Source organism: Manduca sexta, chromosome 15, assembly GCF_014839805.1.
Source record: "Manduca sexta isolate Smith_Timp_Sample1 chromosome 15, JHU_Msex_v1.0, whole genome shotgun sequence".
In the NCBI taxonomy this organism is placed as follows: Eukaryota; Metazoa; Arthropoda; class Insecta; order Lepidoptera; family Sphingidae; genus Manduca; species Manduca sexta.
Window position 1 is genome coordinate 4,691,532 of NC_051129.1, and position 15,823 is coordinate 4,707,354.

General features: G+C 35.9%; 1 protein-coding gene across 1 annotated transcript; it reads left to right on the forward strand.

Annotated features, from left to right (window-relative positions):
* The first annotated feature begins 1,777 nt into the window (after nucleotides 1-1,777).
* LOC119189417 (protein FAM135A-like) lies at nucleotides 1,778-14,925 on the forward strand. Its single transcript, XM_037438963.1, has 4 exons — nucleotides 1,778-1,889; nucleotides 12,109-12,326; nucleotides 13,687-13,933; nucleotides 14,778-14,925. The coding sequence occupies exons 1-4, from the start codon at nucleotides 1,813-1,815 to the stop codon at nucleotides 14,923-14,925; spliced, it is 690 nt and encodes a 229-aa protein (XP_037294860.1). The 5' UTR covers nucleotides 1,778-1,812.
* The last annotated feature ends 898 nt before the right edge of the window (nucleotides 14,926-15,823 follow it).

Sequence of the window (15,823 nt, forward strand, 5' to 3'; positions counted from 1 at the left end):
TCGGCTCCCATTACGAAAGTCGGCGTCGCAAAGTGGGCAGGTACGAAGATGAAGCATTTTGTAAAATGAGACACAACCACTCAAAAAATAGTACCCTTTCCCCTCATATTTCCCTGTTTGACATCTTTACTATATAAGACATAATATAGCAGTTCAATATCACCTCGGGGTGTTCCGAAAGCCCCAAATAAAGTCGCGCAATCAAAGTTATTGAAAGAGTCCTTCCGAAGACCGTGTTCCTCAGACGCCTCCATTGAACCCTCCGAACCCTACAGGCGATTATCGACCACCCCAAACTCGAACTATGACCTTTTGCCGGGAAACCTGCAATTAAATTTCCATTGCTGTCGGAGAGCCAAATTGTTGTTAATAAATTCCCGAATCTGAACGTTTTTCATAGGAATGTCAAGATGCTCTTATATTGCCTGTTTCGTTTTATCCGTGGGACGAATTTTATTACAATACCGTATAGATACCATTGTCAAACATTTGTTACTCAAGTGTGAAATGTCATTGGAATTGAGACGTGTGATTACTTTTTTATTAAAAGATATTGTAACTTATTTCACTCGCAGCACCACTTGAATGAAAATCCTTTGCCGTGGATTTATCTAAGATAAAACGTCTATAATATCTTACAAGTGGTCTTGATAGATCAAACCCTAGACTACCAGGAGTTTGTTTAACAAATATCTTAAATATTTGCATTTATAACGTTATTGGTATTATAATTGTCTACAAAAACACGGGCATTCCAATTGTATCGTATCCGATTTATTTGCTTAGATGGTTTTCAGTCATAACATGAGTTTTATATATTTTTCACGCCCACTCAAAATAATCGTGATGCCGATTACAATTGATATACAATTAAACATAAGCGCAAACTAATATTCATACAAGAAAAATAATATTATTAAAGTACCTGTTAATAAATAATTCACGTATTCCATGCCTTTTTTAACAATTTTGAAATCGTAGTAAACGATTAAAATGCGTCAACAAGCTGATTCACAGCAGTTAATTACATAGAGTTATGATACCAAAATACATTAAATCTCGCTTTTGAAATGTCACCCCAAATAACATCCCCCTAGGCATTCATAAAATGGCGTCATCGGTACAGACTTATTATAGAAGCTGGTGCTATCGACAGGTACTAGAAAGGTTACGTCTGCGAGGGCGACACCGGCGGTGGCGGCGGCGGTGGCGGCGCGCGGCCGGGGGTCGACACACGCGGCCTCCCCCTGACCTTTACAGTCTCCCGCGGGAGAGCGTAATCGCGCCGCATCACCACGCGGCGACACATCCCTGAAACGGTCTCATAACATCGCCGAGCGCTCCTCTCGAGTGCGGATTAGTGCTTTATTGCGAGCGCACCTGTCTAGGTGGGCGAGCGGCGCACACTGCTGCAGGCGGACGGCGCGACGGCTGCGTACCAAGTGCGCATGCGTGCCGGCCGCTATTAAAAAATGAATTCCTGGTTCCCGCACTGTGAGCTGTACGTTCATCGGCGCCGCCACGTTCGCGTCGCTATTTTTGCGCGGTGAGACCGGGACCGCGCCCGAGCTGAGCGACGAGCGGCTCGAGGGGTAGCCAGCGGAGTAGCGCAGCGGCGGCGGGTGTGGTCGCGAGTGCGGTGCGGTGCAGTGCGGTGCAGTGCAGTGGCAGTGCGAGCGTGCCGGGCACGTGCGTCGGGCAGCGGCGGGCAGCGGCGGCCGGGCGATGCGGTCGGCGCGCTGCTAGCACCTGCGACATGGCGCGCCGCGCTGCCAGCGCCCGCGCCCGCGCCCGCGCCACCACACACGCACCATGAGCGACCTGCAGGCCACATTCGAGTTCTCCGTGGAACTCTACAAGTTCTACAATGTCGACCTCTTCCAGAGAGGGTGAGATTATAGATAACAATTCTGTTATCAGTCCATCTCTCGTGGAAATTCACGGCCGTTACGAACTCGTATTGATAATAGATAACCTACATGCGTACCTATATTGATTGATTGCTACAATAGTAAAACAGCAAAGCTTGGTAAAATAGTCAATGCAAAAAGTCTCTATTATTCAAATTACTATTATTTATCGTTGAATATACATTATGCATCAAACAAGGGAACATCCTTGGAATCCTTTTAGCCGCATGAAACACGACCAAATAAGCAACGATGCCGTAAAACATTTGCGCAATAAATCTTCGCTGACAGGCTGGAGTTTTAGCGGATTCTCGCGTGCTATGTGATATCTATTGTGTAAGTATTTACTTGCCATTAGCCTAGCCTCGCAGTTACATAATGTCATATTAACAATGGAGATCCTCGGCTGGTGTCAGGTCGCGTTCACGAGGCCGGGTTGTTGTGTGACGTCAAACTGTCACAACTAGTTACCGAGTGTTTGTAGGGGAACTAGTTCCTTGGGGTCGTGTCAGGAACCAGATCTGTTGTTCGATATTTGGATTGAACACGAGATGCCCGTAATGCCTACGGTAAGAAGGGCGAAAAACGCAATACATAACAAACTAGCAGGCGTTACTAGAATTGTATTGCTTTAGGAACTCCAGTCTTATGATATCTAAATAACAAGGTTCATTTTTATAAGGGCTTGTCTCACAAATAATGATTTTTATCAAGTTAAATGTCCCGTATCCATACACTAAAAACAGAAAATCTTTAATTTAAATTCATATTATCCACTTCAAGCTTGTAATAAACATTACTATTGGTTACTTTGAGTGCCTCGACTATCACTGTGGTTTTGATAACCAGTTACTTAGATAATCGATTCTTATCATTAGCAAATAATTCTTTAAATTTTGGATGATCATCATAGATTTAACGAATAGTCGTTTAACTCCGTTCTTAATCATGTTTTCATTGATTCAAATACGCTTTTCATTCATGTGCATTTCTTGATAAACCTAAAAGTTATATTTATACCCATAAATACCATTTCTAGATAAAAAAAAATGTATCGGAGTCTAAAACTAAATGATACGTCAATAAATATTGAGTACATCTATCATTATCATTATTCCAGCTATCCACGTCACTATGTTTCCAATATCCTGATGGAACCTCAATTAATTACTTTAAAAGTATCCCACCAATAGTCTGTTCGCCAATAATTTCAATTAGTGAAATTAAAGTCTATTATTTCCGCCCTATGCCATTTGCTCGTGCACGCACCGGCAGTCGCGCAATTTGCACACCCTTCAATTAATATCGCTGGTCTGTTCGAACTGACTTGTAGACGCCGGCTTGATTGGCAATTACTCAATTTTACGCTGTTTATTTATTTTTTTGGCTACAATTAAATGGAGATATTTGGATAAAATATTTAGGATATTGATTGTAGATGGTATTTGATGCAGATAAGAGTCTGTTTTTTCTCATCATGGGGAAATGTTTCAGGATATGAGAATATCTTAAAGTTAAAAGAATTTAATAAACTAACAATTGTCAGGAAAGGAATAAATAATTTAGTACGTCTGGGATTAGACATATTGTAGCAGCAATAAGTCAGAATAACCACGAGATAATGTCTTAAAAAATTGGACTTGTTTTGAGCACCTGGTTGTTGCATTTCGAACATTGATCCTTTTAAAGTCTTTCATCACTTACAACTTGCTCGTTTCAACAAATAACTATAGCAAAACGACATGTTACAGAAGTTTTAAAAAGTAATAAGACAATTTTATTTTGTTACGCACTGATTGTTATTTTATTATTATTTCACCTTTCATCAGCTTCGCCTATAACGGCAACACCAAATCTTATTTCTCATTCACTTTTTATTACAAAATATTTTAACTCCCATGGAGTCAGTTCATACTTTATGGTATCAGTACAATCACTCGATTTTCTACCCTCGTAACATGTGGCGTCCGAGTCCAAGTTGAAAACGTCATGTCAAAACATGGGACTATATATTATTTTTATCTGAGTTTTGACAGAAAACTCTTTCTTTCTGTAATTATCAAATAGGGCCTGAATTCGATGTGCCCTTAAATGAAAAAGAGCATCTTTTTGGCTATTAAGACCATAAGGCGGTTCTTACACTTATGAAATAAATCTCACTTATGAGAAAAAGTTGTATATAGAGACACATAACAAACAAATTAGGTATCATAAAATGCATTATAATCATTTCACCCATATGTATCACACACAGTATTAATATAAGGACTGGGGCCTTATTCTCTATCCCACACGTTATTTTAACAGTGCGTAACAAGCACGTAACACAACGCATCATGTTTAGGACTATAGAAATTTGGCTTACAGAATACCATTTCACGCACATTTCTCGAAGATAACATGACACGGCCGCGTTACGCGTTTACACTACCATACAGAATAAGGGCCCTGGACTGATGATTAACACGCTAAAAATGTCCGGATTATTTGGCAGAAAGGGTCATTATTATTTAGTAACATCTTGCCTAAATTTTATATCACACTTTCAGAGAAGTCGCTTCTGACTTTAATGAAGTGTTATATTCTCTTTGCTTCTGACACCTGACTTCAACAATTAAAATCATGAGTAACATGCAGAAAATGTTCACTCAAGATTTGATGAACGTATTAAGCTATAATTCGTTGAATATTATACTAGATCCTCAAATGAAATCGTAGTAAGCTGCGACAATTTTGTCCTTTAGATCAAACCCAAAAGGAATTCTCCAAAAAGACATTCTTGTTCCACCAATATAGCCATTATATCATGTCTTATAAGAAACAATTTCCCTAAAAGCTCCTAGAACCGAAACCAATAACTTACATCGCCGTTCCTTGTATCGCTTTTGTCTTTATGCCAATCGAGCATGCTCCTTTCGCGTCCTAGTTTGATCTTGCAAACGGGTCACCACTTTATCTTTGTGAAAATTCGTGAATGTGGAACAAAGCATCGGCTACTTTATCTTTTCTTACATAAATAGGTATTTCTGGCTTGTTGTCTTAAGAAATGGTAGAGCTAATTTTATTGTACTTAATTATTGGATATATATTATGTTTCACATAGTTTTAACTTAACATATATTCTATTAATCTTTTGCTTCTTTCTTCATAATCAAATGGTTAGAGAATTAATTGTATGTACTAGATTCGATAGCCGTCCTAGGTTACATACAACTCTCGAGACTAGCCAGCGCCTGGTGGTACTCGTCTGTCCTGACGACTGGCCGTAAACAATAGCAACATCGTTCGAACTTTGAATAATAAAAATCCTGTGTGGCACTGCTTTTCTGTTGTCATCCTGGTAAATTAGTTTTTAATCCTCATAATATCCAATAATTAGACAGGCTACAATGTTTTTTCCTTTGTCTTATGCTATGTGCATGTTGTATTCAGTTCCATCCGACTGCCGTACCTTGTGATACCTATTTATGTTTTTAGGCATTTATAAGCAATTTTTCTTTATTCGGAATTTAAAAAGTAAACAATATTCAAAATTTGAATTTTGACTAAAAAAGAAACCATCGCAAGTCAATCATAAAATGCAATTACGTACCTACGTGTAAACAATATTCTAATTTGAGGAAAAATATTTTTAAACGAAAACAACTTCACAAACAAAATCATGGTGTCGGAAACAGACATGTTTACTCAAACAGAAACCGTCATGCTTAACCCAACTAATGATAAGATTTTTTTGTATTATTTTGCTAATAGATACAGTCACCCGCAAAAATAGGTGAACAAATTCATAACTCGAAACGCTTGCACACAGTAACTTCAATCCAAATATTATTTTTTCTTTATTTAAAATGAAGTTAGCCCTGTGAAATTTATTTTAGTGAAGTAATAACAATATTCGATATAGACGCAAAATTAGAAAAAAAAACAATTTGTTCAGCTACTTTTGTGGTTGACTATATCTATTTGTGGTACTAGAGTTTGGCCTACAATTCTTCTACGTAGAAGATATAAAAATGGAAGTATTAATAATATACTGCCCACTGATAAGCACGGGCCTCCTTTACTATTGAGATGGTTTCGGCTTTAGTCCACCTCGCTGGCTTGTATGCCGGTTTCACTGTGTTTTTCCTGAACCGTTAAAGCAAGCGATAATTCACAAAAATACACATAACTTTAGAAAAGTCAGAGGTGCGTGTCCTTTAATTTTAAACCTGCGTACATTCGTTTCGTTAGTCCGTTCCACTCCCAACTAGGCTATCGTCGCTTTCTATAATTTAACAGGAAATATGTTTTTGGTATAATTATTACTAGACTTTAATCTCTATCTCCATTTTTAAATTTACCCCCTACCACAGCGGTTAATTCTTTTAACCATTACCTTTTCAAACAAGCAAACATTCTTAGAAAATTGGTTTCAATTCAGTGAACTCGAAACAGCCCACTTGCCAGTAACGAGCAAGTTTTTGGAACCACCACCAAAAGTAGGACAGCACATTTTGTTGGAACGAGTATTTTTACATCTAAGTACTCAGCGTCAGGTCTTCCAAGTACTAATCAATTTGCCCGATCCTTGGCATCATTACGATTGGTATCATCACAAAAATTGCTATGTATTCCCTTTTTTTTAGTTGGTTGAATAACATGTTTATTACCTAATGATTTTATTTATTTTATTGGATCGCCAGTGGGTACATTAAGAGCAAAAGAAAGCAAACACTCAAATCAAACTACCCAGTTACAACTAACATGAAATATTTAAAAGATTACATTCCTGTCTAATGTTTTAGTAGGTAGATTTCATATCATCTCTATAAGAACGATCGCGATGTCTATTTCTGCCGCAAATGAACATTCAACGCAGTACTAGTACTAGTTTTAACTAACCTAGGGCGAAAAGCACATAATAGTGATATATTTATTTATTTATTTAATAAGGTTCACCAACAGCACACATACATATCTTTAAGTCTAAAAAACATCGTAAGTAAACAATTGGCTGAAGCATGCCATTTACAGGCATACTCAACATTCACAAAATAGTTATAATTATGAGTAATCTATACATATTATAGAACAAAGCCGCCTTTTCTGTCTGTCTATATGTTATCGATTATCTCAAAATCTACTGAACGGATTTTTATGAATTTTGGTATGGAGATAGTTTAAAACCCTGGGAAGGTTATAGGCTACTTTATATCCCGGGTAAATATATAGCGGGACTTTTATCGCGGAAAACTCCATCACATTTGCCGCGAGCAAAAGCTAGTTATAATTGTAAGTATGAAAATAAACTGTGCAATATCCTTATTAAATTGATCATTACGAGTGTATTAACGCCACGATCGCTTTTTATCTTTTACACTTTTACTCCAGAATTCTTGATAGTTGAATAGGACCTTGCAGTTAAGTCGGTATGTCTGTGCTGTAGGTATACTTTAAAACAAAATGTGACGTTGATTATGGGTAAACTTCATGCATATAAAAGGTGAATGACCTACACATCTTGCTGTATCAAGACAATGTTTCAAAACGCCAGCTCTTTACGGATGTCCTATTAATGCCTCATTTCCTACATTCTACTGGTAACACTTAGGCTAATTTTAAATGAATCTAGGACATAAACTATTCTTATATTTGTTAAAAGGATAGCTGATAGATATCTGAAATTTGTTTTGGTTTCCCACGTATGTAACAGCTTACGTCTGCAAGCAAGGTCGTGGTTAGGTCTAAAATTATCTAACCTTTGCGTTTACAGTGTTTACTCCGCCAGCGTTTACTACACTGCATTCGGCTTACTCAAAAATAATAAACATGTGCAGTTTTATGGGCTTCATAACGTGTCGGTGGATTTTTTGGGTTTAAACTAATGCATTTGACTAAACACTTTAGGTCTGTTATTACTCAATGATTTCTTATATTTACGCGAATGTTAGATTATTTAAACTACTTTTCGGATTCTATCCCGATTTAGATATTTTAATTTTGTCCCAACGTTTCGAAGATTTTGGAGCCTTTGTGGTCACGGGGCGGATTGAAGTGTTGGTCATCCTCAGCCACCTAAAATTAAAATATAAAAAACGCGGTAAAACCCAAAAATTTTTAATTTTAATGTCCGTTATTACTGTTATATATTATTGGAGTTAGTTACAATGTAACAACTAGTTATTGTCCTAATTACAGAATATACGTCAACCCATAATTTTAAATAAATGTATGTTTTTTTATTCCCGTGGCGTAGGGATTGTGATAAATTAATACCCATTGGTATTATTCGTCATGATACAATTTACGTTCAGCAAATATAAGTTTTTAAAAGACACTACACTACTTTGTTATTAACAGTTGCTGAAGTTGTTCAAGCAACTGTCGGTTTCGTTATAGCAGCAGTGTAGTGATTACTGGTAATAAGTTTCCCGTGTCTGCGCGGTGCCTTAGTTACACTGATTTTAGTCGTTCAATAGCAATGATAGAAATTAACTTGTTTTCAGCAATACGAATATTAAACACGAAATAATTTCGCGGTAATGGCCCAGTGACAACGAATCTTTCAAGACGAATGTAAAATTAAAATACGACAACGCCTACGCATGTCGCCGTATCGTGACCCACTTTTAATTTCAACTACATTCCTCATATATTTTGCAATATAAAAATAAAACACATATTCCGCTACTTCATAATCATATCGTTTTATTTTCGCCATTATCTTGCCATTAAATTAAATTGCTATTTCAAAATTTGCCTCATGAATCTATATGTATTATTATTTAACGCATACTATTCTTCACATTGTTTTAGTGAAATGTGTGAATCATATTTACACCTTAAATTATTATAGACATCTAGTGATATCTCGTTTTTTTCTATTTGACCTTCAAATTTATAAGAAAAAGTTAATCCTGTAAATTAGAGGGCTTCAAGCACTCCACCTTACTCTTGTTAACAGGATTGTAAGATTTCCTTACATATCAACTGAGTGAATATCTTACATAAGTATAAATATTATTGTTTCTCCATCGTCGCGAATATTAATTCCACTATTATGGAACTGCTCTAATCAGCAATAAAAAAAAACAATTGTAATTTTTCTCATTTCTGTGTATCATGTACTGTAATTTATACCTTAAACTGATTTTGAAAAGAGCAACACCGGAGTTTCTTGCCCTTTCTTCTCTGATGAAAACTGCTTTCCAAACTTGTGGTAGAGGTAATATTGACGGAATCTAAATAATGTATAACATTTTACAGGTTCCAATAAATTATTTCATTTCATTGTAAATCGCAACATTAAAATATAATCTAAAACGATGTTTCTTGTCTTTCTATAGGTCGGTGTTAGCCTAAACTAAAGCTCTACATATAGTAAATGTCTATATCCAAATACTTCTTTTAAAATGAAACTCTGCGGTTTTATAACAGTGGACGCGTAAAATCAATCGGAATGGAATCGGCTGGATTGCGAAGGATTCTTGCGCAGTCTGGAATACCGCAACGGGTAAAAAGATTTACAAAAATACCTACGATGCTAGCATTCCATTACTAAAATGTAATAAAATCTACTGAGGCTTTTGGAAATAAAATGAAATTGTTAAATGAATAGATTTTGGTTGTATTGTAAATAAGCTCGGGTGGTATTTGGCCATGTATAGGGATAATTGGCAGAATCTAAGAAAGACGTTGCCCAGGGTTCTGTACCTACGATGAAGGACATCTAAAAAAATAAATGAATACTGTGAACTCTACCATAAGCATCAATAACTACAGCTATGATCCTGCTGCTAGGCATAGGCCTATTTGCTACGGTCCTGTGCTAGTTTCGTTTTGGATTGACCCGCTTTATTAGGTCATCGACTAATCTTGTCGCCGCACGCCCAATTCTACGCTCGTCCTTGTGCTTTGTCCACTTGGGCTTGAGTTTGTCTATTAATTCCGATGGTATTATATGCTGGTCAATTGCATTTGAATCCCATACTGAAAGTACTACATCCCGAATAGGGCTCGATTTTGGAATTTATATCGAATGTTAAAATCTCTACAACACTACCAAATGCGAACAAATTGCATTCACATGCCGAAAATAAAAAATTACCAAATTTCTATATTAAGGAGTACAATCTTGAAATTGATAGGGAATAATAATTTATGTTTACGCAAATGTTAGACATTGAAACAAAACTATTTACGAATTTTATCGTAGTTATTTATCTTTTTTTTCAATTGGGAATGTAAAATTGTCTCCAACTCTCACTTTTAAAAGGTCTCATGGATCAATATTCCTGTCTCAGTGCTGTTGTCTATTGGGCAGGACGCATAAGATGATGAGCCAAGTATTCAAATGTGGAATTTTAACCATCCGAACACTATCTAACCAAGCCTTACTTGCCTGTCAATCTCTATGTCTTAATTATTCTTGGTCAAAATTAAATATTCTTTAAACAGGTAGCATACTATAATTTCCAAATATTAAATTATTCCCAATTATATGGTAACATTAATCTAAGAAATTTCATAATGTTCTTTAAAATCAATAATGAAATTAAATGCTTTATTCAACACGTAGGCGATCATGGTTGCGCTTATGGTAACTCAAGGTATATAAGAATATTCAATTATTACTTAATTAATACAGACATTTTATAATAATAATATCAGCCCTGTATTATATACTTGCCCACTGCTGAGCACGGGCCTCCTCACTACTGAGAGGGATTAGGCCTTAGTCCACCACGCTGGCCTAGTGCGGATTAGTACACTCCCATAGAGAACTTCTCAGATGTGCAGGTTTCCTCACGATGTTTTCCTTCACCGTTAAAGCGAATGATAATTCACAAAGAATACACACATGATTTTAGAAAAGTCAGAGGTGTGTGCCCTTGGGATTTGAACCCAGGACATTCGTCTCGGCAGTCCGTTCCACACCCAACTAGGCTAGACATTTTATATTGGTCATAAAATAAATGAACTCAATGTAACTCTATGTAACATTTATTCTTCTTCGTTTGTATGCTTCTCCTACAAATTGTGACAACAATGAAATTAAGACAATTATTAACTGTTACAGTCTTTACTAATTTTATTGTTTATCGTGTTGGCGATCCTTAAATAAAACAAATTAATAAAATAAATAAATGAAAGAGTACAAAGGAAACAAAGAAGCCAGATCGGACTGGCAGGAAAGAAGATATAAATCAATATTTCGATTGTCCTCCGCGGTTCTCCGAATGTAAGTTAACAATAATCATGGATCTTGTTTTATTTATAATTATAATCTTTACAGTGTTAAAATGCACGAAAATATATAAATTAATTAAGATATATTGCAATTCCCACTGTATTTGATATCATCTAACAGTTATTATTTTACCAGGATTCAAAAAGTTTGTTTAAGATTTTTAAAATATAAATCTAATTCGATGAATACGTATACACATATATTAAAAGACGACAACTATTTCTGATCAAATGCATCGACTGGACCTATTATTAGCCGGCCAGACCTAGTTCTAAACGTAGATAGATACTTCAGATATAACCGTAACAAGTACCTATGACATTTACAATTCCCTACATTCTGATTTCCTATTCACAACTATATATTACATACATAGAATTGGAGGGTAACCTTTTCGGGCTGAATTTTATTACCGACCTCTTTTCTCCCCTTCAAAGGGAGCCTTTACTGCTTTATAGAGGATATTGTGTAGGTGACTATTTAAATTGGATACAACAGGAAATAATAAATTACTCTTTTAAATGATTTTATCCTTTCCAATAACCTTAATAGGGAAATAGGATGCTAAATGTGTTTTATTGATGTAACGTTTGCAATAACGGCTTGGGAAGCAAAAGTTCAGAGCAGCTGATTATAATATGAATGGCAGACTCATGTCAGGCTTTAGTTCTCATTGGGTGTTCTTAATTAATATTTAAAAATTAATATGACTTAATAGTCATATTGTTTTTTTTTTATAAGAGTATGGCAAAGTGTCCCCTTGCATCTGATGGTTAGTGGATTGGGGTTCAATATAAAGTCGACTGACGAGAGATGAGTAAACCTTCGGACACAATTATGCTCGCCTGTTGGTACCGGGTATACACAGGCTGATCCCGGAACGTGACACACTTACGTGGGCCACCTTGTGTACCATGGTCGCTATCTGGACTTTCTTTTATATTATCATTATTAAATTTTTTGCAGGCTTTACCAAATTCGCGTGGGTCTCCGCGTGTCACCCAAGGTGCCGGTTCACATCGAGGCGTCAGTGTCCAGCAGTAATGGGGCAGCGAGAACCGGCCGGCCCGCCGCCAATGCCTCGCTCATCGGTGGCCTTGCGGCTTCCAGGGCCTTCCAGATAATGTACAGGAACGAGGAGGTCACGCTAAGAGACATCGTACATTTTAGAGCTCATTTGCTGGGTGAGTTAATTTGTAAAAACACTTGCCTTAAGTACGTAGTACATATATATCGATGGCTTAAATGTAGAAATGTGGTGATTCAATCTGTGAGTCTGTGTGATAAATAAAACCAACGAAATAGCTGGTGTCATCTGCCTTGATACAACTAGAAAAAGAACTTCAAAACAAGAACCATGGGTTTAAGTCTCACATTGAAATTTCATACACGCAAAGACATTAAACAGTAAAGTTGGTCATACACCAATGTATATTGGTTATTATCTTGTGTTTTCCTATCAATATATATATCCCTCAATAGCACTTCACTTTTAACTGGGAATCTTACTTATCCTATCCGACCCTATATAGGATAGGGTCGGATCTTACTAGACCATGATTAAAACATAGGCTACTTTTAATCCCGATCATATGCTTCCATGGGAATTATTTGATTTTTTCATCAGATTTTTTAAATAGATTGCGCTGGCATCGTACTGTGTTTAAGGGTCTTTCGTTTCAGCAAAGGCTTTTCACGCCGACGAAGCCGCGAGCAACATCTAGAAAAGAATAAAGTAACAAATTAAAACAGCCTTGTCGAGTTTTTATAGATACCTTCATTCATATTAAGGCACTTTGAAAACTTCGTGTGTTCTTGGATATTATATTATTGTGGACATCAAATAAGATAGGGAAGGAAGAATTTTTCTCCTGCAATCTTAGTCATGTTACGAAATATAATATAAGCTACACTGCATAAAGTATGTAACATAACGGAGTGTGTAAATACAAATTAAATTACACTTAATTTATTGGAAAATAATATTACTTACAGGCATTTCATTGAAATTAATAATACTATGAAAATTTAGTGAAATGCGTAGAAGAGGTGGTCTTTGCGTCATTCAAAACATGCCTAAGTATATATTTTAACTATTCAACTGTATGTGAAAACATGAACATTTTACAGCTATTCGTAAAATAATTTATTATTCACATCCGAATGAAATCCATCAAAATGCTTTAAAATATTAAATGTTTGATTACTTTGATATTTACACAGTCGTGTCCACCGGATAAATCGATTTAATACGTAAGTAAATTTAGACCGACAACAGTAATGAGTTTTATTCCATTAATACACGAAGCCGATGAAGCACTGTATTACGTAGATGAATTCAATGATCTTCTATATGCATAGGTACGTACCTATCAATTTGTCCAGATTGGGTGCATGAAGCGAAAGGTTATGTTTCAAGATTTCAATAACAAGCAATATCTGTTAACGTAATCATTTTTTGTGTCGGACTTCATATTTTGTTAGCCAGACAGTAGTGGAATAACTGTATTTAGCTGATAATTCTAAATGAACTTTTGTCAACAGTTGACAGTCGAAACTTGAAAGAATCGTTAGAGCGAGCAGAATGGAGTCTTGGGGTGGAGTTGTGGTGCAGCGAGGGCGCGCAGTCGAGCACCCTGGCACCTGTCTCCTGCCGAGTGCTGAAGCTGCACTTCCAACCATCCCAGGGTCTGCATTACCACCTGCCCGTGCTCTTCGATTACTTCCACCTGTCGGCTGTCTCCATAACAATACATGCCAGTCTAGTTGCTTTGCATCAACCGTACATCAAGTAAGTAATTGTATTCGTGGAATTTTATGCCTTTGAATCATCATTCACTTTGAATCGTCTAGCACGTATCATCATACGTGCTAGACGCTTGTCCAGTAAGCGCCTTTACAAAATAACACCACCTAGACTTAAAATTAACTGTTAATATTATGTGATACGAGTTGCAATTACCGGCATGATTGTGCTTGTAAATATAAAAAGGTTAAATATAATAGCCTCTATTTAGATTACCTATCATAGTGAAATATTTATTATATACCTATCACTTTTTGATTCCATTCCATGTCTGTCTTTGTAAGGAAAAGTATCATGCATTACGTTCAAAGCTGGTAAGTATTGAGTAAAAACCTGTTTTACGAAGACCTACCTCAACTGCCATATTTCTAAGCATTGCGTACTAAAAGTGGGTCCATTAATATTGTGATTATTGATGCTACAAGAAGCATTAAAATGTTTCAATATATAAATATATCTACAATAAAAATGGCATAATACAATTTTGAATATATACTTAAACTTAACATTTTAGTTGTAGCTTTCTAAATACTAATGGACTGTAACCTCAAGAAATTTTATACAATTCAGTCACTAATAAAAAATAGTTCTAGATTCCAGTGTCTTTAATTTCCTGTTAGAAATTTCAAACGAACAAAGCCGCAAGCAAAAGTACTAAGTTAACATTTTTTTAAATTTGACTCTAACCATAATATAATTAATACTACACTTATTTTTATGAACTTTGCCTGCCAGTAATTAAATAAAACAAAACCTTCCCAACCAGTACACCAACGACCATAAATAGGGTAACGACATGAGCGTAACATAATATGTTTTTTTTTTCCAGCACGCCCCGCTCGAGCAAACAGTGGGGCAAGTTAATGAAGAGCGCTGGATCCAACTTCAGCGCGTCGGGCAGCTTCGAGAACGTGTTGTTCGGATCCACGGGCAAGTGCGCTGGCGGCAACTCCGGCAAAATAGCTCACGCCAGGTAAGGCGACGCTTTTAATGTTGTATTGTTGAAATGTAATGAGGTTTTGTAATATGTTATCATATTTGAATTACTTACTATGGGAAGTATTTATAATGTTTTCACGTAAGGTCAGTCGGGGGAAGTGCGCCATAAAATTATCATAGCTGGATTCAATGCATAATAATTTCTTTTTGTGCTGACTTAAGAATGTAATTTTATTAATTTAAGAATATTTGGTATTTTGTGATAACGACCTATAGCCATTCAAGGAAATCAGACAATAAATTAATAATATTTTGCTCAAAGTAAAAAAAGATGGTAGTAGGCGCACTTGCCTCCGGAAATGGGGCAAGTGCACCTGTGTAAAAAAAACGTATATATTAAACATTATAAAGAAAACACTAATTTTAGTCCATAGAAAAATAAGTTTTACCCGCATTGCTCTTGGATAATTTTTTATAACTCAATATTATAACAAACTATGGCTGTCAAATCAAATTCGGGGCAAGTGCGCCATATATTTGTAAATCAGGGCTTCAAAACAATTTACCCATTTTTTTTGCTATATTTATGAATGATTATAAAAGATTTATGTGCGGATATGTTGTTATAAAGAAATGGTAGCTTTAATACGAAATCCATTTTATTTCTAAAAACTAAAAAACATACAATTATGTAGGAACTAACATTTTGAATGCGTTATAACTCAAAAACTTAGAATTTGGCCTTATAACATTTCTCATTTCTTCTTTTGTAAAACGAACCATTTAAAACAAAACAAATATCCGAAGAATTAACTAATACACCTTTTTATTTAAGTCGGCTCAAAACAAAATACCCTGAGTAAAAAAATGATGCTATTACATTTCAATAATAATAATTCATATTAGTAAAACATATTCTCAAAAAAGGTTGGTTAT

Excerpts from the sequence above, each read along its gene's own strand:
- LOC119189417 (XM_037438963.1), top strand. The coding sequence starts at position 1,813 with ATGAGCGACCTGCAGGCCACATTCGAGTTCTCCGTGGAACTCTACAAG. Across the intron at positions 12,327-13,686 it reads TTTTAGAGCTCATTTGCTGG|TTGACAGTCGAAACTTGAAA; the intron begins GTGAGTTAATTT and ends TTTTGTCAACAG. Across the intron at positions 13,934-14,777 it reads TTGCATCAACCGTACATCAA|CACGCCCCGCTCGAGCAAAC; the intron begins GTAAGTAATTGT and ends TTTTTTTTCCAG.